This window comes from Pleurodeles waltl, chromosome 8 (genome assembly GCF_031143425.1).
Source record: "Pleurodeles waltl isolate 20211129_DDA chromosome 8, aPleWal1.hap1.20221129, whole genome shotgun sequence".
NCBI lineage: Eukaryota > Metazoa > Chordata > Amphibia > Caudata > Salamandridae > Pleurodeles > Pleurodeles waltl.
This window is the reverse complement of record NC_090447.1, coordinates 330,256,862-330,280,972: the sequence shown is the minus strand read 5'-3', so window position 1 is coordinate 330,280,972 and position 24,111 is coordinate 330,256,862. Positions and strand designations below refer to the sequence as shown.

General features: G+C 43.5%; 1 protein-coding gene across 1 annotated transcript in view; it reads right to left on the bottom strand.

Moving 5' to 3' along the window:
• Positions 1-24,111, bottom strand: part of EFHC2 (EF-hand domain containing 2) — a 234,049-nt gene that overhangs the window by 34,501 nt on the left and 175,437 nt on the right. The window contains exon 12 of the mRNA XM_069204192.1: positions 19,167-19,364. Within this exon, the coding sequence (XP_069060293.1) occupies positions 19,167-19,364 (198 nt within the window). The remainder of the gene's footprint in view (positions 1-19,166; positions 19,365-24,111) is intronic.

Genomic DNA, 24,111 nt, shown 5'->3' with positions numbered 1-24,111 from the left:
CTTCCCGCCAGCCTGGTTCTGGTGGTGAAAACCGCCAGAAACAGGCTGGCGGGAAGGGGGTCGAAATCCCCATGGCGGCGCTGCAAGCAGCGCCGCCATGGAGGATTCCCTGGGCCAGGGGAAAACCGGCGGGAAAACCGGCGGGAAACCCGGCGGGAAACCGGCGGGGAAACGGCGGGAAACCCAGCGGGAAACCGCCGGTTCCCCTTTTCTGACCGCAGCTTTACCGCCGCGGTCAGAATAGCCCGGGAAGCACCGCCAGCCTGTTGGCGGTGCTTCCGCTGCCCTCCGCCCTGGCGGTCAGAGACCGCCAGGTTTGGAATGAGGGCCTAAGTTACGTGTTATAAGCTGCACTCCAGAGCAGACAGTCTGGAGGTTTAGGCTTAGAGTTAAGATACAATTGCATGTTTTTCACTCTGTCTTGTTCCTCTGAAGTGATTTACAAGCTCTTTGTAATATAAGGTCTGGGGTATTTTATTGAGTATATCATATATTATTTAGATAGATAGATAGATAGATAGATAGATAGATAGATAGATAGATAGATAGATAGATAGATAGATAGATAGATAAATAGATAGATAGATAAAAAACTAAAGGTCAAAGAGAGGTGATAGTTAGTTGAAAATGTCAGTTAAGACATACTCTTTTAAATTAACAAAACCACTGAAAATCACCAAGTAACAATACACAGTGCCCTAAAGAAACTATAACTCAAGCCCCCGGCCTTGCACTTTTTTGTCATCAATGATGTAATTTCAGTGGTGGAGTGATGTTATCAATGATGCCATAGATCATGTTATGAGTGTCGTAATATGTAAAGTAATTAGCAGTGCATGACAATGGCAAAGTAAGATATAATTACATACATAAATATAACTTCATCTTAACCTTTGTTTTTTTAACATAAAGTTATATTTAATTAACAAACGGAACACTAACCCTATACCTGTTGCGAGGTGCTCCATTAAACATCCCCCTCAATCCACGGTCAGCCTCTGGTTGTGCTCAGTGTGGGGTTGACTTTCAGCCCGGCCCAGTGTGGGGTTGAGTACCCTGCACAAATATCCCCTGATAGGGGGTTGGGAGGTTGGGACAGGGGCTGCCACCGGGTGCACATGGGTGACTATGTGATGTTACAATATAAAGGGTGTCATTTTAATGAGTTCACATAGTGAAAAGTTTAATGAAAGTGATTGTCATAAGTGTACACTAAAGTTTTATTTTAAAAAATCAACATGCCACTGAGTCTTCTTTTACATTTTTCAAGCTACACAGTGCAGCCACAGAACAAACTACAAGGGGACCCTGCTCTCCAGCTGAAGAGCATACTACTCAAGCTTAGAGTGCTTTAAAAAATATGGTATGCTCTCCTGGGGTTATGGATTTAGGGGCATATTTATACTCTCTTTGCGCCGAATGTGCGTCAAACTTTTTGACGCACAATCGGCGCAAACACTGCCCCATATTTATACCTTGACGTCCGACCCCGCGGGCGTCAAAGTTCCACCATGTGCGTCATTTTTTAGAAGGGGGAGCCAGCCTTGCGTTAATTATATGCAAGGTAGGTGTTCCCTTCCAAAAAATGACTTTAAGGCCTGTGCGCCTTATTTATACTGTGACGTCATTTTGACGCACAGGAGGGGGCAGGCCTTAAAAAACGGCGCCCAGCCTGATGGGCGCTGTTTTTTAACGCCTAGGTCAGGGCAGGCGTTAAGGGACCTGTGGGCTCATAAGGAGCCCAGAGGTGCCCTCCCATGCCCCCAGGGACACCCCCTGCCACCCTTGCCCACCCCAGGAGGACACCCAAGGATGGAGGGACCCAGCCCAGGGATGTTAAGGTAAGTTCAGGTAAGTATTTTTTTCGTATTTTTTTTGTGGCATATGGGGGCCTGATTTGTGCCCCCCTAAATGCCACTATGCCCAATGACCATGCCCAGGGGACATAAGTCCCCTGGGCATGGCCATTGGGCAAGGGGGCATGACTTCTGTCTTTGCTAAGACAGGAGTCATTTCAATGGGGGTTGGGCGTAAAAGAAAATGGCACAAATCGGGTTGAGGCCAAAATTTTGCCTCAGACCTGACTTGCCCCATTTTTTGACGCCCAAGCTCCATTTTCCCCTACGCCGGCGCTGCCTGGTGTGAGTAATTTTTTTTCACGCACATCAGTTAGCTGCGCCGGCTAACGTCATTCAATAAATAAGGCGCCCGCATGGCGCTTTGGAATGGCGTTAGCCGGCGTTAAAATTTTGGATGCACAACTGCGTTGGCGCAGTTGTGCGTCAAAAAGTATAAATATGGGCCTTAATGACCCAGGAGGCTTAATGTTTTTAATGTTGCTGATAAGTTGCAGTACTCCCCATAGCCCCAGCAACATTTAAAAAATGCTTGGTTGTGCCTCTACTCCTTCTAGGGGCACCATGAGAATCTAAAAAATGCAAATAAGATGCCCTCACAGGGCATTATGAGGTGCTTTATCCTTGAGCAGTGAATAATAAATGAGCGACTCCTACCAGTCATTTATTATTCCTCTTTATGTTTTTTTGTTAGTTTTTTTGGGTGCCCCACATCTTTGTATTTTGTTGTGGCCCACGGGGGAGCTCCAGTGGCCCCTTGGCCCTACCAGCTCTTTACAAGTGGCCCATGGGCCACGCTGGAGCCAGCATAATTTTTTTAAAATATTTTTTTTAATAAACGGGGGTGCCCTGGTGCCCACATAGGGCACCACACACCAATATTTTGTTGAAGGATGTAGGGGGAGCCCAAGGGCCCCACTGACCCATCAGCTCCCTGCTACCGCAGTGGCCGACATCTTTTTTTAAAAAATTTAGTGGAGTGCCTCTGTGTCCTACTGGCGCACCCCACAGTATATTAAAGGATGAGCACAGCAGGAGGAGCCCCAAGGCCCCTGAAGCCCCACTGTCTCCCCTACCTACATCCACCAAGGGTTCAACAGGAGCCAGCAATGCTCCCACCCCCCAAGAGCAGCTTTGGTATGGGACTCTATACTATTGCATGCTATACTATGGTATGGCCTACCATTGTATAGTAGTGTATGCTATGCCCTTTCATTTTATAGTATGGTATGGTATGGTATGGTATGGTACGGTATTTCATTTCTCCCACTCCATAGAAGCATCCTCTCTTTTGCTACCGCCAGGTGGGATCAAAGCTGTGTTTTCCTGCCCACGAGAAAGGTGGGGAAAAGTAGGTGCTACCACCTGGCAAAAGCAGTTTCTCCTCCCACAGGTGGAAGTAGATAGCAATTCCCTGCCTGTGCTCTCATGGGGAGGCAAAAACAGTCTACTAGAAGTTAAGGTCTCCAGAACAAAGCAATGTAGCCAGCCACAGGGGATAGCGTACCCAGGGCAATGCAATGGCTAACATGGAGGGTAAGCAAACATGCCCCACTACCCTTTAAATTTAAGATTCAGCCTGAGGAGTGGTGTCCCTGGAGCCAGTATTGGCTTGAGGATGGGGACCATGTGACCCCTCTTCTTAATTTACAAATCGGTCAGGAGGTGGGGTCCCCAGGGTCTCAGAAAGGTTCAGAAAGTGGGGCCACACACACCTCTGTCACTTAATTATGTCTCATTGTATAGTATGGTATAGAATGGTGGGGCTTGTAATTGTATAGTATACAAATACAGTATGTTATGGTATGGAGCCACATGCTGAGGTATGGTATGGTACGGTATAGCTTGTCCTTTTATGGCATGGTATGTAATTTCATGGTAAAGTATTGTATGGTACAATCTGCTACTGTACAATACGGTAAATCATGGTATGGTGTGGTATGGCATGGTATCGTAAGGTACGGTACAGTATGGCATGGTATGTACTGCATACAGTATGGCATGGCAAAGTATGGTATGGAACAGTAAGGTATAGTATGGCTTGTCATTGTATGTTATAGTATAGTCTGATCTGATATTGTATGGTATAGTATGACATGAGATAGCAAGGTAGGGTAGGGCCTGTCACTTTAATATACAGTATGGTAAGGTATATCACTGAATAGTGTGGTGTAGTATGTTATGACCTTTCATTATGGGCCTGGTATGGTATGGTGTGGCCTGCCTTTGTTTGGTATGTGCTGCCGTTTAGTGGTATGGTATGCCCTGTCATTTCATAGTTTGTATGGTATAGGATGGAATGGCATGGTATGGTATGTTATGGCATGGTATGGTATGGCATGGCATGGATGGTATGTTATGGTATGGTATGCTATGCTATAGGCTGTCATTGTATAGTATGCTATGGTATGTTATTGCCTGTCATTGTATAGTATGGACCTGAGATAGTGTTAGGAATTGGGTCTCTAGTTGGCAGGGGTATACACCCTTGTCCAAGTGTGGACCACAATCCTTGTCAGAGTAAGTCACAACACAATCAAAATGATCCTGTGCTCACCCTCTGTTAGCTTGGCACAGAGCAGGCCGGGTTAACTTGGAAAGCAATATGTAAAGTATTGCTTTCCAAGTTAACCCGGCTATAACTTAACCAGTAACACAGTGAAAACACCACAAAAGTACTCCAAACCATTTAGGAAAATAGATAAGGCTTATCTGAATAAAATAAGATCAAAACGACAGGTTTAAAAGAGTCTCAATCCTTAAGAATCAGTGGTTGTATCCTTGTGACACACAGTACCTGGGATGCGTAAAAAACAAAGACTCACGGGGGCCGCAGAGAAGAAGATGCACTGAAAAATAAGGCACTCCATCAGATTTTCCGGTGCAGCACTGACGATGCGTTGTTTCTTTCCACGCTCCAAGGTGAGTCATCGATGTCCAGGACTGCAACCTTGGTTACACACTGCGATGTGGAGATATTTTGACATCCAGGGACGATGCATTGAAAATCCTTGGCGCGCTGGTAAGAAGGAGCAGGTGCTGCGTCGATCCGGTAGGCAAATTTTCAGCCGCGAGGCGGGCACTGCGTCGATTTCTGCAGGTGTTGTATCGAATTTCCGATACACTGGGATTTTCTTTTCTGGTGTGAAGTTTTTGTGGCCCTGAGACTTCAGATCGGGAGGACAGCTGAATTCAAGCCCTTGGAGAGCACTTGTTGGGAAGGCAGAGTCCTTCCAGCAGAGTCAGAGGCCCGCAGGCAACAGGGCAACCAGCAGGGAAGCAGGCCTTCTCAGCAAAGCAGTCCAGTTGAGTCCTTTGGGCAGCCAGGCAGTCCTTTGTGGGGGAAACTTCAAAGAGTGGTTTTGAAGTGCACAAGTTCCCCTGTCAGCCCAGTCCTGACTGCCTGTGGAGGGTTATCAGTCCTTTGTCTGAGAGCAGGTAACTAGCCTTTGAAGTGTAAGAGAGAGCCCCTTCACACTTCCTACGCATGGAGACCCATTCAGTATGCAGATGAATGCAGATGTGACTGAGTGCCTGTGTTTGTGGCTGTCTGGGTGGAATGCACAAGGGGAGCTGTTAACCAGTGTAAACCGGACATGGACTAGAGCAAGCCTATAAGGCACCAATGGCAGCAAGTGCAGAGAAAAGTGGTATTTCTAAAATGTAATATTAAGTCCAACTTTACTAGTGAGCAGGATTTTCTATTACCATTCTGGCCATACTGACCATGACAGCGCTACTCCTTTCAGATCAGAATTTACCACTTAAAAGTATAAAAGGGCAGTTCTAATGCTGGCCTATGAGAGGAGCAGGCCTCACAGTAGTGGGAGACAAATTTGTGAGTCTCCCCTACTAGGACATGTAAAACACATAGGTACATATCCTGGCTTTTACTTACATAGTACCCTGCCCTGTGGGTTACCTTGGGCCTACCTTAGTGGTAACTTATATGTAGAAGACAGGGGAGTTTGAGGCTTGGCAAGTAGTTTTAAATGCTAAGTCAAAGTGGCATGAAACTGCACACACAGGCCTTGCAATGGCAGGCCTGAAACATGGTTAAGGGCTACTTATGTGGGTGGCACAACCGGTGCTGCAGGCCCACCTGTAGCATTTAATTTACAGACCGTGGGCACTTTACTAGGGTCTTACAAGTAAATTAAATATGCCAATTGGGTAGTAACCAATGTTACCATGTTTAGGGGAGAGAGCACATACACTTTAGCACTGATCAGCAGTGGTAAAGTGTGCAGAGACCTAAAACCAGTAAAAACAGGGTCAGAAAAATGGAGGGAGGTAGGCAAAAAGTTGGGGGATGACCACCCTAAGGCTGTCAGATCTAACAGATAGTATGATATGATATGGTATGGTTCAGTATGGTATGGTATGGTATGTATGGTATGGTATATTAGTGTATGGTATGGTATGCTATGCTATGCTTTGCTATCATTTGGTATGACCTGTCATGGTATGGTATGGTATGGTACGGTACGGAATGGTAGGGTTTGGTATGGTATGGCATGGTATAGTATTACCTGTCAATGTACAGTATAGAATGGTATGGTATGGTATGGTATGGTATGCTATACTTTGGTATGGCCTGTCATTTTATGGTGGGGTACATTACGGCCTGTCTTTGTATGGTATGGTATGATATGGAATATTATTGTATGGTATGGTGTGGTACTGCATGGTATGGTATTTTATGCTATACTATACTTTGTCATGGCCTGTCATTTTATGGTATAGTGTAGTATGGTATGGTATTGTACATCACTGTATAATATGGTATGGTATTGTATGGTATGCTATGCTATACTTTCATATGGCCTGCCATGGAATGGTATGGTATGGTATGGTATATCATTGTATGGTACAGGACTGTAATGTATCATATGGTATGGTATGCTGTGCTATACTATGCTTTGTCATGCTCTGGTATGGCCTTTCATTGTATGGTATGGTAGGGTGGGGTTTACTACGCAATGCTATGCCACGATATGGTATCTTATTGAATTATATTGTATCGTATGGTATTGTATGGCATGGTATGGCATGGTATTACCTGTCATTGTAAAGTACAGTATGGTATGCAGTACTTTGGTATGGCCTGTCGTTGTATGGTATGGTATGGTATGGTATGGTGTGGCCTGTCATTCTATAGTATGGTATATCATGGCCTGTCATGGTATGGTACAGTATGATATGGTATATAACTGTATGGTATGGTATGCTATTGTATGGTGAGTTATGATATTCTATGCTATGCGCTGCTTTGGAATGGCCAGTGTAGTATAGTATGGTATGGTACAATAATGTATGGTATGGTGTGGTATGGTATGGTGTGGTATGGTATGGTGTGGTATGGCCTGTCACGGTATTCTGTGTTATGGTATGACCGGTCATTGTATATTATGGTACTGTATGCCCTGTCATTGTATAGTATGGTATAGTATCAAATTTTGAGTCTCTCATTGTATAGTATGTAATGGTATATTATGTTTGGTAAGAAATGGTGGTACTGCTATAGATAAGAATTGTATTACATGGCTTGGCATTGTACATTATGAAGTGGTATGGTATAGTATCACCTGTCATTGTAAAGTATGTTTTGCAATACTTTGGTATGGTCTGTCATTGTATTTCATGGTATGTTATGACCTGTCATTGTATAGTATGGTATCCTATGCTATGCTATTTTATGCAATACTTTGGTATGGCCTGGCATTGTATATTATATTATATTATGGTATGGTCCAGTACGGTACAGTGTGGTGTGGTATGGTATGGAATGGTATGGTGTTACCCATCATTGTCTAGTATGGTATGGTATGTTATGCAAAACTGTGGTATGGCCTGGCATTGTATGGTATGGTGTGGTAATGTATGGTATAGTGTGGTAAGGTTTGTCAATGTATAGTACAGTACGGTCAGCTACTTGCTGTAAGAATATTGTATGGTATAGTATGTTATGGTATGGTAGGGTATAGTACGTTATGTTACGGTATAGTATGGTACGTATGGTACAGTATGGTATGGACTGTCATTGCATGGTATAGTATGATCTGTCATGATATGGTATGGTATGGTATGGCCTGTCGTATGGTATGGCATGCTATGCTATGTTATACTATGCTCTGGTATGGCTTGTCATTGTAGAGAATAGTATGGTTTGGTCTGTTACTGTATTTCTTGGTATAGCAAACATGATAATGGCATGGTATTGTAGACCCTGTCATTGTATAGTGTGGTATGTTATGGTATGGTAATGTATGTCATTGTATGGTATAGTATTCTATGGTCTTTTATGGTATTGTATGGTATGGAACACTACAGTATAATATGGTATGGTATGGTATGGCCTGTCTCTACATAGTATGGTATGGTATGGTATGGTATGGTATGGTATGGTATGGTATGGTATGGTATGGTATGGCCTGTCATTCCATAGTAATGTGTGGTACCAAACCCACCCACACTGCCGGACTCCTCTTGAACCTGAGATTCTCCTCCATCATCAACATCACAGTAATCAAGCCAGCAACTATGACCTGGAAACACCAGGCCATCATTAATTTCAGCACACCCAACCCTCTGCGTCACAGACCTACTACCACCAAAATCATTTGCCACAGCTGGAAAAGAATCTCAGAAGAGGAGAGGGCTTCTGCCCTTTCCAGGCCCTGGTCATATACACCTTTGACTTGAATAAAGTTACCAAAAATCTTAACATCTGGATCACTGCATGCATCGACACCCTTGCTCCCCTCATGTGCATCCCAACATCAAGAGCCAGATCTCAGGCCATCTGGTACAAAGAGAATTTCCGGCCGATAAATACCACTGCATGCATCAGCAACTGGAGTGCATATAGAGAACAAATCAAGACACCATCGTTAAAAACATCTTCGGATCAGCCTTAAGACGCTACCACCAGCAAATATGAAACACCAAGTGCATAGCTGTGGCAGATCGCATCAACGCCAGCATTAACAGCAGCAAGGAAATCTTCACCATCATCAAAGATTTCACCACGCCTCCTTCAACCTCCTACAACGTGCTTCCTCTCAAGGCATTTGCAACAAGCTCTTGGAATTCTTCTGCAACAAAATCCCCTTCATATAGAGCAACTTCGACATTCAACCGGACACCGTCACCGTCGTAACTCACCTTCCTATCACAGACGATCAACAAACTCTACACTTGTGGCCTTCTGTCACAACTGGCAAAATTGCTGCTACCATGAGAACTATTCACTTGATGGCTCCATCTAACCCTTATCCCCACCAAGCCTTACCAAAAGACTCCTGAAGATCAGCAAAGAACTAGCACCCATCTTCAACAACTCCATTGCCATATTCCCAGATATCTGGAAACATGCTACCATCATGTCCCTGCCCAAGAAACCATATGCTGACCCAGCCACAGTTTCCAACTACAACCTATCTCCCTCATACAATGCCAGATAAAGGACTAAGAGAAACTAGTCAACCAATGCCTTACCGGCCTCCTTAGCAACCCGAAGCTCCTCAATGCCATGCAGCCAGAATTCAGGCCAAACCACAATATACAAACAGCACTCATCACTGTCACAGACAACATCCCCAATATCTTTGAAAGAGGTGACACAAAAGCTCTCATTCTCCTGAACCTCTCTGCAGCATTTGACACTGTCTCACACAACATCCTCATAAGGCACCTGCACAAGATTGGCATTTAAAAACCCACTTTCTGCTGGATCTCCTCCTTCACAGTTAGAACACAAGCTGTCAGAATGGCACCTTACCCCCTTGGAAGCCCACAAAAGCATTTGCAGAGTGCCTCAAGGTTCATCAGTCAGCCCCACCATCTTCAACATATACATGCCTCAACCATATGCAGAACATCCACACTCCTATGTAGGTGATACACAAATCATACTCTCTCTCTTGGAGAAGACCCTCAACACAAGAAACGTTCACCACATGCATGACCAAAATCATTAACTGGATGAAAGCCAACTATATTAAGCTCAACATCGCATAGAAAGAAGTGATGATCTTCAGCAAGAACACCTCACCATGGGACTGCAACTGGTGGCCAGGTGAACCCAGGGCCACACCCATACCTAAATCCCATGCCAGGAACCTCAGGAATAATCATCAACACCAAACTGGACGTGACCGCGCAAATCAACGCTGTTACTGCATCCTGCTTCCACATCCTGAAGATGCTGGGGAAGATAGTCAAATGACTCCCAAGCAACTCTAGAAAAACTGTCACTTACGCCCTAGTCACCAGGAAGTTATACTATGGGACCACCCTCTACACTGGGATCACCAAGTAACTCACTAGAACACTACAAACCATCCGGTACTCAGCAGCTAGACTCATCCTCAACCCCTCACACAGAACTCAAACCACACCACATCTAAGGGAGCTACACTGGCTCCCAATACATAAACATTCTCAATTCACACTGCTCCCACATGCATTTCTGTCACTACATAACTAAGACCCCACCTATACAAGGCCTATCTCCTTACTGCTATTCCCAGCAAAGGTGCTGGAAAAGAGCATCAACAAGAAACTTATGACACACCTGGAACAGAACCAGCTCCTTGATGCCTCCCAATGCAGCTTCCACAGCAATCACAGCACAAAGACCACCCTCATCGCAGCCACCAACAACATCCGAACCCTCCTCAACTGAGGAAGAACAGCAGCTTTGATCCTCCTCGACCTTATGGCAGCCTTTGGCACTGTATCCCCCCTCACGCTGATAAAACAATTTTGACATATCAGAATCCAAGAGGATGCACTCAGATAGATCACCTTCTTCGTCACCGGAAGAACCCAGAGGATCCACCTTCCACCTTTCACCTCTGAACTCAAGGAAATCGTCTGGGATGTCCCCCAGGGATCATCCCTCAGCACCATGCTCTTCAGCACATATATGACCCTGCTGGCCAACATCATCAGATCCCATGGTCTCAACAAAGATTTCTACACAGACAACACCCAACGCTTTCTCTCACTTACTGACGACCTCATCACCACCAGAACCAATTTCCACATATGCATGACAAGTGTCACTGACTGGATGAAGAACAACTGCCTGCATCTGAACACAGAAAAGATGGAGGTACTAATCGTTGGCCACAGCAGCAGCACATGGAATGGCTCCTGGAGGCTAGTAGACATAGGACACCTCTCCACTCCCTCTGACCTCGCCAGAAACCTCAGAATCATCATCAGCAACACGCTCACTATGAAATGACAGATCAACACCGTCTCCTTCACCTGTTTCTCACTGTAAGCATACTACATAAGATATTTAAGTGGCTACCCCTGCACACAAGATGCACCAGACAGAGGCCCTCATCATTAGTCACAACACTCTCTACATAGGAATCGCTGACTCATCCTCCACCTTCCTGACGAACCCACATCACACCTCAACTCAGGCAACTCCACTGGCTCCCCATACAGATGAGATCCAAATTCAAGTTGCTGACCCATGCAGACAAGGCTCTACACAACCATGGGCCCGTCTACATTAACCACTGCCTAAACTTCCACCAACTGTCAAGAAGACTACGCTCTGCCTCCCTATCACTTGCTCATACTCCCCGCATCTACCAAAGCAGAAGAGGAGGACATTCCTTCTCGCACATCGCACCTAAGACCTGGAAGAGCCTCACCATGCAACTCCAGACCATCACCTCACTTCCAGAATTCTGAAGGGACCTTTTCGAATGAGCCTGAGGGACCTCCTGCGCCTGTATAACCCATCAGGGATTAACCTTGCTTTACAAATCCTAATTGATTGATTGCTTGATTGATCTTAACTGTTACCTCTCCTTCATCAACCACCAGACACCTCCGCTCTGCAACACTCTTACTTCCACACCCCACACATGCACAGAACCAGATCAGGAGGGTACACATTCTTTTAAATCACATCTAAAGCGTGGAATGACCTCCTTCTCCCTATCAGAGCCTCCTCTTCTTGTTTTGAGTTCCACTGCTCAGCGCCAGGATACCATTGAGGGTGATTGTGCGCTCTACAAACAGACATGGTATGGTATGTTATGGTATGACCTGTCATTTCATAGAAAGGTAAGGTATGGTATAGTGTGGTATCATATTGTATTGTATGGTACAGTAGGTTAGGGTAGGGTATGGCCTGTCAATAAGCAGTATGGTAAGGTATGGTCTCTCACTGTTTAGTATGATATGATATGGTAATGTTTGTACAATGTACACATTAAGCTACTGGAGGAAGTGAAATAAGAGCAGCCAACCAAACAAAAATGTGCTTTACAATATAATGTTATTTTCATGCTATAATGCCCTAACTATCCTGTAATTGTGCAAGCAAAAACAGTTTAAAACATACCCTGTTTTTTGCATAAAGCCTTTTAACCATTCCTATGACATTCTATGCATAAGAAAAGATGTACCAAAAAAGCACTTTGCTACAAACTATGCGACTGATCAGTTAGTAGCCGTAGCACAAAGCCACTATTGTATTTTGAAATCACTGATAAAAGTGATGCGAACAACCTGTGGCCTGCTGATGTTGTCATGCTGCACCAAAGAGTGCAAGAGTAGAGGATGAAAACTAAAAGGAAATAAAGGAAATGAGCAGTGAAAACAACCATAAGCAAAACCAGGAGCAAGACTACCTAAAAATACTTACACTTGTACGAAGTGCTGCAAGTAGGAAAAAAAGTAGGCCAAGACAGAAAGGGGAAGCAGTGGAAGGACACTCCCCAAAAATACAAGAAAGCTGTACTTGCTCCATTCTCCAGGGTCAAGGAAGAGAAACAAACAGAAAGTGAAATCAAACTGTCGCCAGCATGATCTGACCAAACAGGAGCTTGCAAATAAGACTGACAGTGAAGCACGCAAATGGGAAGCACTGGGAGCTCTCTAAGCACCCTGTATGTTAACAAAATGTCCCACAAGTGACAGTGCATGTGCTGCTTCAGGCAAGACCTAAAAAAGCATGCATGCTGTGTGGCTACGATTTAAAGAATCCCTGGACGACATCCTGCCCTGCCTTGGTGGCTGAAAGGAAAATGTATTTAAAAAGCTTTGACTGAGGACAAATTACAGACATGTAAGGGAGTGACTGTAAAGTCCTTTAGTACAAACATCTGAAGCATTCTGGTGCAGTTTCAAAGTTTTTAGATTTGGCATCAAAATGGTTGTGAACATAATGTTTAGAAAGATTTATGATCCGCTGTGGTCAATGTAGACATAGGGCCTGATTCTAAGCTTGGCGGGCGGCGGGAGCCGCCCGCCAAGCGGGAACCGCCAGAAGACCGTTCCGCGGTCAAAAGACCGCGGCGGTCATTCTGGGTTTCCCACTGGGCTGGCGGGCGACCGCCAAAAGTCCGCCCGCCAGCCCAGTGGGAAACACCCTTCCCACGAGGAAGCCGGCTCCGAATGGAGCCGGCGGAGTGGGAAGGTGCGACGGGTGCAGTTGCACCCGTCGCGAATTTCAGTGTCTGCAAAGCAGACACTGAAATTCTTTGTGGGGCCCTCTTACGGGGGCCCCTGCAGTGCCCATGCCATTGGCATGGGCACTGCAGGGGCCCCCAGGGGCCCCACGACACCCCATACCGCCATCCTGTTCCTGGCGGGCGACCCGCCAGGAACAGGATGGCGGTATGGGGTGTCAGAATCCCCATGGCGGCGCAGCTTGGCGGATTCCCATGGGCAGCGGAAAGTCGGCAGTACACCGCCGGCTTTCCGCTTCTGGCCGCGGCTGTACCGCCGCGGTCAGAATGCCCGGCGGAGCACCGCCAGCCTGTTGGCGGTGCTACCGCCAACCACCGCCCTGGCGGTATTTACCGCCAGGGTCAGAATGACCCCCATAGTTTGTACCGACTCATGACAGATACTGTGTAGACTTGTATGATATTAGGTTTAGATTAGGGTACAGATCAGGGTTGGGCTGCAACAGAAAAAGACCGGAGCACCAAAATAAAAGTGGCCCCCATTAGTGAACCTTATAGATGAAAAAAAATGGCCCATGTTTGGAAAGTGAGGCAGTTTTCAACTTGTAATGAAACGCCGTATAAGTGTTTTGCAAGGTAAGGAAGACTGCATGTATCTGAGCTCGTTGCAGGCAATGTTTGTTTTATTATCAGGCAAATCAAAGGTACAAATCAGCCTGGCAGACCATAAAACAGGCCTACACAGAGCCAGAAAATGGCCCACACACTCAGCTGTCAGACCAGCCCTTCAGGCACTGCCTGATGCCCCATGGGCCAGTCCAACGCTGGGGTATGCCGTGAATAACAGTGTTTAGTATTTGCTTTATAGGGCTAGCAATTCCACCTGTGGCTTCAATGTGCTGAATCTTTTGTGCTCACTACATTTTAATGGTATTGTAATAATGTAATAATTATGCAATAAAAATGTAGCTAACAGTTAACTAAGAACAATCAATGTTTCCATTGTATGTTTTTACTCAAGAAGCTGGTGCAGACAGTGTATCAAAGGAACACAGAGTAATGATGTGTGCTCTGTCTTTCGTGTATGTAGCCCCTAAGCCTTAAGAGGGGCTCAGATGCCTCCGGCAAGAGACGAGACAGCCACAGATTAGATTTAGTCATACCGGGGCTTCCAGGACTGCTAAGGGTGCTCCGCTGCAGACAATGACAGAGCAACCCCTGTCACACTGTTAGTGGATGCACAGGGGGACCTCATACTGTGCTTGTGAGGGGGCTGTGATTCACACCCTGAAGTGGTGGGTGCCTACGGTGTGTGCACCACCTATCCCAAGGAGCACTCTTAGGGTGTGCTAGATATATACCACCTTCCCAAGTCATGCACAGTCATTGAGTTCTGAAATGCTTTTTCAATTGTGGAGTTGCTTTGAAGAGTACACACGGTTGCAAGTAGTCCCCCATTGACATGAAGCGGTGCCCTAGGGAAAACAAAGGAGCACCCATTAACAGTTACATGGGAGCCACCTTTGCAATAGAGTAAAGACAAGCCAATCAGGCTTCTATATATTTTCAGTTAGAAATCAGACCTATTGCTTAAATTAAATATGCCAGGAATTGTGAATTTGAATTTCAGCACCAACCCCCCAGAAGGAGCAGGGAAGGAGTCGGGAGCATTGAATCCTATCAGCAACACTAGTAAACCATCAGCCTCGCTGAATGTGGTTCCAAGGGCATCAAAGTGGAGTTCCTATAACGAAAACTAAACACCACCTTTAGAGGAGCCAGTCTTCTGGCATCCTTAGCAACCATATCGTGCCACTGAAGCCAGGTTCTCTGAATGGAAAGGAGGGCATAGAGGCATCAAAATTAAGGGAGGCGAGTGATGTGAAGGGTGGGGGAGAGTGGCAGAGAAGAAGACAACACTGCTTCATCAGGCGCTGTAGATGCTATAAGATCTACTCTATGACCTACCACCAAATCCTTGATGGAAACTGAATAGGACCAATGTAAATATCTGCAAAATGCCATGAACGTCATAGACATCCCATTCAAGCAAAGGCAAACCAGTAAAAGTACAGCAAGGCCAATAACAAAACCCCATTTCAAAACTCCAAAGTCTATTCTCTCTCTCTTATTTATTTTTTAACTGGTGACGTAAGCTCTGACAGCACACTGCTAAAGCAGTCTGTAGCTAGGAAAAACAAGGGTTGGAAAAATGGCTGCTCGGTGATAGTAAATTGCCTTGGCATTTTACAAATAGGCGTAGAAGCCAGTTGTATTCCTCGAATTTCGGTAATTCGGCTACATGACTTTTCATGTGCACTATTTTAAAGAAGACAACCATCTCTGAAACTGACCAACGTTTAATGTTTAAAAACACTTCATTTATACAATTGCAAGTATTTATATGAATCTGGTTTGAATTTTTTCTGCTGTCTGAAATATTCAATTATTTTGCGCATATGGACCACGAGCTATTTTGCCTCAGAGGGACCAAGACATCAACAAATAAAGTGTAATGAGTAAAGGTGTCTATATATCATATATATAATGTTATATAAAATACTCATTTCTATAAGCAAACAAAGAATATTGTTGCAACACCGTAAATTTCATGACTTTTAGAAGGGGCTCAGACTTTGGTTTCTTTTCTCTCCATGGTCATGGAACTTCTCAGCAACTTGCAGTATTATCAGCAGACTAACCATTTAGGCACAAGCTCTGACACAAAACTGATTTCTTCCTAGAGATAGACCCGACACACCATGGAATACTGAATTTCAGAATATACGGGGCCCTTTTCTATGAAGTTTTCCAGACTAAACATGATTTCTTGGCTTAAAAGTTTTTAATTTAAGTGCTCATTTTGATTCCAATCTTAACTGCCTACAATTTAGAGACATATGATAACGAGGAAGATAAACTTACTTTGTAACACACTTCTGAATTCTGGGGGTGGGAGGGCTGGCGAGAGTTAGGAAAGGAACAGAATGTCAAAAGCTTCCAAACCCAGTCAAAAACACTAATTATATGATTATTTTACCAGAAGTCCCGTCCGAGGTTTCACAATTCCCCAGAAGATGGTAATGTTACAGCAGGAATCAATGCAATCCAGTATCCCTAGCCGAGAAGATTATCCAGCCAGCTAAATGTCTGCTGATGGCACATGGTGTGACTTCCAAGTCAAAAGTTGGAATCTTGGCAAGATCACTCAGCCTTTTATCCTTCCACTGTCGACAAACTGAGCAACTTTAAACTGGGCAGTAACAACACCTTTTTTGGCAGCTCTTGGAAATGTCAAAAGCGTGACATTAAGTGCACGGTTTGAAACAAGTAATGTTTATTTGTCGTATACGTTCTAACCAAAAGTGAGAAGAACCAAATGATTTTTTGCTAAAGCTCAGACCGTTTGAACTAGAAGGGCTGAGCCCTCCTAAAGTCGAAAACGGGTTGTTTACCGCTAGATAAGATTACTAAGGCTGTTTGGAAATCATTAGAGTTGGCCGGAAAAGGACTCATAATTACGGTTAGGATTACAATTTGAATGAAATTACCCCAGAGGGAAAAGGTGGTGACATTTATGCAGAAAAAAAAGCAATATTCCGAGTTTCGCAACTCGACCATGGCGAAAACATACGGTTTTATCAAATTAAATATTACTCAACCAGATCTGCATTAGCACCTCTTGTCCATCCGGGGTGCCTCGGTAGACACACTGGAGCGGATAATTGCAAACGATGGCTAAAGTTAGCCATCGCTTCTCCTACGTTTGACCTCCTTACCTGAAAGTTGCCAGGTCCTCAGCAAAGAGGATGGCTCCTTTCTTCAACACAATCCCCCCAATGGCATGGCACCACACAAGGATGTATCCAAGCAAGAGACCACCATGCAAGGAGTTTTTAAAAGGGCAGCTGGTCACCACAGCTGCAGCAACAGGGACCCCACACCTCCCAAGATGATTTTTCTCTCAATGGGAAGTCATATCTATGGGAAAATCCCATTTACGCCATTTTTTTTTCCAAGCAACTTGGAGACATATTTATAAGCTACTAGCACCACATTTGCGGCATTTATTTTGATGTGAATGTGGCGTTAAGGTGGTATTTTCCATGTGCCATATTTACAAAGTGGTGCAATGCTTGCATTGCGCCACTTTGTAAACCCTTGCGCCACATTATGTCTGCGCCATGCATAATGAATGCAAGGGGGGGGGCTGAAAAAATAGCGCAAGGAAATCAATGAGATTTCCTTGTGCCATTTTATTCGGCACTTTTAACACTTGCTCAGAGCAGGCATTAAAAGGAGGCACACCATTATTTAGATTGGGCCCCTATGTACTCTGCAAGAGTAGAGCCAACATTTTGGCACTACTCCTGCAGAGTATATAAATAGAGTCACATTAAAGGACGCTATTGCCCCTACCCTGTGCCATGGTGCGCCGTATTATAAATATGGTGCACACATGGTGGCGGTAGGGGGCGCTAAGGGGCGCAAGGAAAGTGGCGATGCACTGAGTGCAGCACCACTTTCCTTAAATCTGCCTCATGAGCTTCAGAATAAGACTCAGAAACCTTCAACCTCATTGAAGTAAAAGTGATCCAGCAGGAGAGTAGAGGCGCTACACACACCATTCCTGCTCTCTAACAATAGGCATCTCTTGCATCTCTTCCGGAACGCTCTTCTGACAGAGGGTGAAATACTTACAAATCCTAGATTAATGAACTTGTTGGGTGATAATACTCGGTATGCTATTCAAAGCTATATAAGCGTACGAAAATCGTCTGGCACAAGAAAATTCAGGTCAGAGCTTTAGTAGTTTACAAATGCAGAAATAAACTATCCTGGAGAAGGCCAATATGTCAGGCCTTGGTAAGTTAATGTGATCTCTTTATGGCAAGCATTTACGCAACAATTAAAATGAAATACAGAAAATATTCTGACACTTAAATGTGACCATCTTATGTTTCCATTAATAGGATTACATGTTTACATTTTTTTTAAACTTTCACTTTTGCTGCTGTTTTACCAAAGCTCCTTTTTTTTAAAAACTACAAGCTTTTCAATTGTGCCATGTTTTTATCATTATTATTATTGTTATTCTAGAATGAGACAAACAATATTTCCATTTAACAAAGCACTCAGAATGCAGCAGCAACAATGTTGCAATGTTTTTAACATTTATAGCATACTTTAAAAAGAAGTAGGGTCAAAATAAATAGCCAGTGGATATATAAAAGAAAAAAAAGAACTCTTGTGAACCAGCTTTGTTAAGGAATAGAAAGGAACTATTTTTAGGCGGATCTGAACAATATGTATGGTTTTTAGCTGTCACTGAAAGTGAAATGAACCAATAGGTAAAGTGAACCCCACCTACTGCCCGAAGCTACATGATGTCATATGTGGAAGCAAACTGTGACAAACAATTTAAGAAAATAACAAATGAATCCAGCTGACCAAACGACCCCTTCTATGTATGAAAATTCTCTATGATTTCTTCAGGGAAAACAGTAGACTGGGAACAAGTGAAGGCTGTCTCCAGACCTAAAAATGTTTTATGATCAGTTACTTACTGGTATGTCCTGTTAAAATTTTTTACCTTAGCCTTGAAAGAACCGTAAAACTGCTTTGTTCTTCGTGGACATGAGTAATTCTTTAGATCACATGTTTGTTTTAATTAACGTTTCGTGTATTTTAGTACCGCTTATAAAATATATTTGCTTCTCACACTTTGTTTCATTTAGTTATATTTTGTAAATATAATGGTATTCTGCTGCTTATGTTGTTCTTCGTGCTCGCGTTCTTTTAATAAGTCCATATACTTTAATATCTGTGGCAAGCCAGCTGACTGCAAAAACTGAATTCCTACCTTTCTCTGTCGTTGTACGCGAAGACGTCAGATAATTTGCTGAAATTCTCAAAGGCTTTTCTCTTGAGCTGTTCCTGTGCCACGGCAAGCAGGACACTCAAGTCCATCTCCCCTGGGTCTGGCACACTGTAGTGACGCCCAACGGTCATAATCTCATGCTCGGCGAGGGAGCCGTCTGATATACGCGCAAGCAAGTTCCTGTGGAGGACACGAAATGTGAAGAAAGTGAGAAGAAAAAGATATTTCTGCTTTCCATACTTTTCTTTTTGTCAAAAACGTTCCTGTAGAAATGAGTTAATCCTGACAAGTTTATAAGTTTATATTTCACATGTTTTTATTAAAACTACAATAATAAAATGCAACACAAATGATTTTTCTTATGCTAACTTAAATAAGGCCTGCAGAGCTCCTATTTTGCAGTCATGTAAAATTGATGTCATTGTTCTTTCTAGCATGAGTTTTTCTCTAGGTTCTGTTCTCATGAGAAGCCTTGCAAATAGGTTCTTTGTTTAATTGCATGGAGACTTTTAGTTTAGTGACCATGGAGAGAAACATCCAGGCATGTGGATTTAATGTGAAATAAATTGTTTCTACTAGTATATGGACTCACACGGAACTGAGACGACCCCATAGTAAAGCCTGGGAACCAAACTAACTGTTGCAAAGGAATACAAATGGTTCAACTGATTGGAGTCACACTGAAAGAGATGATCTCATTTTAGACCTTGGAAATAAACTGATTGTTGCAAACACAAGTTTGCCTAACATTTTGATTGGATGATGCCCCTTTTACGTGACATGATGCAATTAGACCGATGAATCAATTTGATTTATGTGATTTGTATTAGGGATGGACTCTAAAGTCCAGTTCAGTTCTCTCTGCACCTTCCCTGATGACACTTTTGACTGAACTTTGCTGCTGATCCTGATGCTTTGCTGATGAAGAATCTCTGAATGCTGTCCCTTGGAGAGGTATATCTCCAACAGCTGATTGCCATTGCTTCGGCATTTCCCCTTTTATACATTAGAATCTATCATGCTGACACTCACTAGCTAGTATTCTTTAGTCCAAGATATATTTTTTACATTATTTTCATCGCCTTTTGTATTTTTGGCCGCATGTGTCTGTCTCCACACATGAATTTCCTAATTTGGTTAGATGTAGGGACAACGTATGTCCAACCTAAATTTGCATACTCTGTTTAATTGATACAATCTAACCTGCAATATTTTTCTCTATCTCAGATAATTTCATTAATGATAGGTCTGATTCTTCTTGAATGTCTAATTGTGTTAATGCTAACTCGTTTGAGCTTGTTCCATTGCTTTGGGCTCATATATCCTTACAATTTGATTTCACGCATTGTCTTTATGACACCAATTTTGTGGTTGTAAAATAAAGTTTTTAAATTTACTCCTGATTGGAGTTATCCATCCGTGGCTACATTGATGATGGTGTCTAAATTGTTGGGGTGGTATTGATGCAAATTTGTTGATGGTACACCACAGCTCTTTCTGGGTCAAAAGGTCCTTCGACCTCGGTGAAGTGTTTGATTCCTGTGAAGGATGAAAACACGCTTACACCATTATATTCTTTCATTTCTTTTTCAACCATGTTACTTTTGAAGCATCTCCTTTTAGGTATTTATCACAGATAGCCCGGTGTGAATATTATTTTACTGTTGTTTGTGATTTTATTTTTTCCTCACTTCTACTCGAAATGTGTCAGACAATAGCAAGGAAGGAGAAAGATCTACCACGGGCCATATTACAGAAGTGCCCCAGGGACGCAATGGGCATTTGTGCCCGCTTTGTGAGCTCTGGGGGGCAATTTGGTATTACAGAAGGGGCCACAAACACTTGTACAGCCCCTTCTGTAATACATATAGCATTGGCACACATGTAAAGCCAGGGCTATCATTAGAGGGTGGCCCCTTATTTCTATGGGTGCGTGGCCCCATGCAAATGAGGGAATTTCTTTGCCCATGATATATTAACAACATGGGTGCATGTCGTTAAGAGGCACACTTTTCACTGGGCCTCCTAAAGGCATGCCTCTGAAAGGATGAAAGGGGGTCCCAGGGACTCCCCAGACATCCCCCTGGAGGCGGGTGCAGTCACTCATTGCACCTACCAGCAAGGAGATTTCTAATCCTTCTTAAAAGTGCAGGTAGCTGTTATACAGTTGCTCTGTATTTCTCTTGAATGTGCTGCCCTCGGCTAGCACGAATTCGCCACTGCTCTGAAGGCAGCACGTTCAACATAATAGGGTGCACTTTTCCTGTTTGCACCTAGCGTATCTGTCTATCTGTAATAGGGCCCCAGGTGTTAACTTTGAGCCGTTGAAGTGGGAAAAGTGGCAGATATTGCATTGGAAAAAATAAAGAGACTGGATGATACTGGGATTTCTAATAGGGGCCATTCAATGCTCAAAAAAACGTTTAGCAGGGAACTTCCCCTTTAAGGATTCTTGATTTAATAGTGTGTGGGTTTAATTACTTTCCATGGAAGAATTAGGGTGCATTTTCACCTGTTTCTGAAATAAAATGTTTAGAAAAAAGCAACGACACAAAGAAACACTATATATAAGGAGTCACTTAAATAGGGTGTTCCCTAACAGGTCTGAACCTCCACGGTTGAGGAGGGGACATGAACAAGAAACTAACCCTATGAAACTGCTTTATAGCAACATTAATTAATAGGAGATAGTGCAGCCAAAAGGGAACCAACAGTACATGAGAAGCTCAATTTCATCTCTGCTGAAGGCATCGCAATGAATGTATTAAAGGATATGCAGACATTGTGCTGCCTTAATTATGTTGACAGACATTTCTGCACATGCACTGCAGTGCTTAATTAAACAACGCTGCACAGATGGCATACTGAATGTGGGCAGGGTGGGCAGAGCACCAGGAACACCACCCTTGAAAGAAAATGGCACTGAGCAAGTGGCAAATAATGCTGTCCATAGTGAGTTGGTGTGTGTCCCACAGTGAAATGTCTGCAAAGCAAAATCAGACTTGGCAAAAATATTCAAACTAGCCTCTCACTTCAAGAGGCATGTCAATACTGGGCCTGCGAGGACATGGGACAAAGCTAGTTGATATTAGCCACTGCCACTATGAAAGCAGACCCTTAGCCTTCAGCCTTCCAGGGAAATGCCAACGTTGGCAGAATGGCCAGTCTGTCCCTCCTCTAACCTCAGCAAGTAAACTGTACAAATGCCAGTGGTGTTCAGACTTGACCCCAGGACCACAGAGTGCATCGCATGCAAGCTGGTGGCACTTGAAAGTATAGAAGTGAATGTGGTGTGGGGTGCAAATTGAAAGTCATCCTTGTGTAAATGGGGGATCCACTGAATTAGTGGGACAACACAACTGTAAAAGTACCTTTTTTTGGCAGATGTCCTGTTTCTCACTTTGTGGGCATTTGTCTGTGATGACCATCCACAAATGTGTTAGTGCAGAGAGTAAATAGGGTGCGATTTGAAGACCTGCTTAGTATACATTTGAATGAGTGCATTTCACAAAACACACAGGTTTCCTTTGTGAATTTGCACCACAGCATGGAAAGGCAATGGTGTGTTTGCTCTTTGTGGATCTTAAGAAAAGGAATGACTGCACCTGAAAGTCTAGACAATAAGGCAACTTTATTTGAGGCACACCTCATTGTTAGCAGTAGGAAACAATAAGCACAAGGATGTGTAGGTTCAGATCTATGTACAAGATAAGAACAATTATTAAACGTCTGTGGATTTTCTGCACCCTTGTACCCATCACTGATATTACATGGGAATCTCATTCATATATATCTGCGTAGAGGCTTTCAAATGGCAGATTTGCTAGCTCATTAAGTGTTGATACTTTCAAATGAATCCTCATGGCAAGATGAGACAGGTGGATCGCATATTAATCTATGAACGAGGCCAATAGGCCTATGCTGGGGAATCAGAGTTACAGGTAAGTATTTTTTTCTTTTCTCCGGTATTGGATCTTTCTTAGATTCACATGGTTCAATTAAGAGTATCATATACAACAGAAGTTGGCAATGAGGCTTACCTTATGAAAAATATTTCTGAGCACAACTTGTCCCCATGAAGTCTCTGTTGGTTCGAACATCAGTGCAGTAATCCTTAGCAAAAGCAAGTGTTATCCTCAATGAAAACACTTTTCAAATGCCTCTTGGTAGAATCCCTGCAACAGTGCAATTGTCTTCACCACAGCCTTTGTGGAATGTGTTCTGACTTTCCTTGTCAAGGGCCTGTTAACTGATATCTGAACTGCTGTTATTCAGCAATCATTCTAGCTAAAGTTTGCTTTGTAACTGCTTTGTACTTATTTGCTGGGACAAAAGCCACAAAAAGCTGACCTGACTTAAGGAATACTTTCGTGTTGTATAAAGAAGATTTAAGGCATTCTTTTATAGTCAACAAATGTCCAAAGAACGTTGGTAAATTACATTTTTTGATTTATGTGAAAAGTAGAATTTCTTTTAGGAACGGTCTTTAGGTTGGTTAGCAGAGGTACAATATTGCTTGAATAACACAAAATGGCTCTTTACATGAGAGCACTTGCTTACCCTTCTTGTTGGTGTAATGGCTATAAGAAATGATGTCTTCCAAACAAATGCTGCATCAATGCTCTGTGATTATGTTCAAATAGTGGTTGCATTAAAGCTGCTTACACAGTGTTCAGCTCCTGTTCGGAAGACAACCTTGGAAGTGTAATGTAGTGTATTTGGAGTCCTTAAAAATCTAAATATTACTACTAGGTGAACTTTGATTGACATTTACAACAATCAAGATTCAGCCAAATGTAAGAGATAGGGTAAAACGTGATGTGCAGGTGCTCTCACCACCTTTAAAATTTGATTGCACTTTTCAAACATTAACAAATGGTCAAACTCTAGCCCTGATGAGCCAGGCTGTTAAACAAAGGGACTGAGG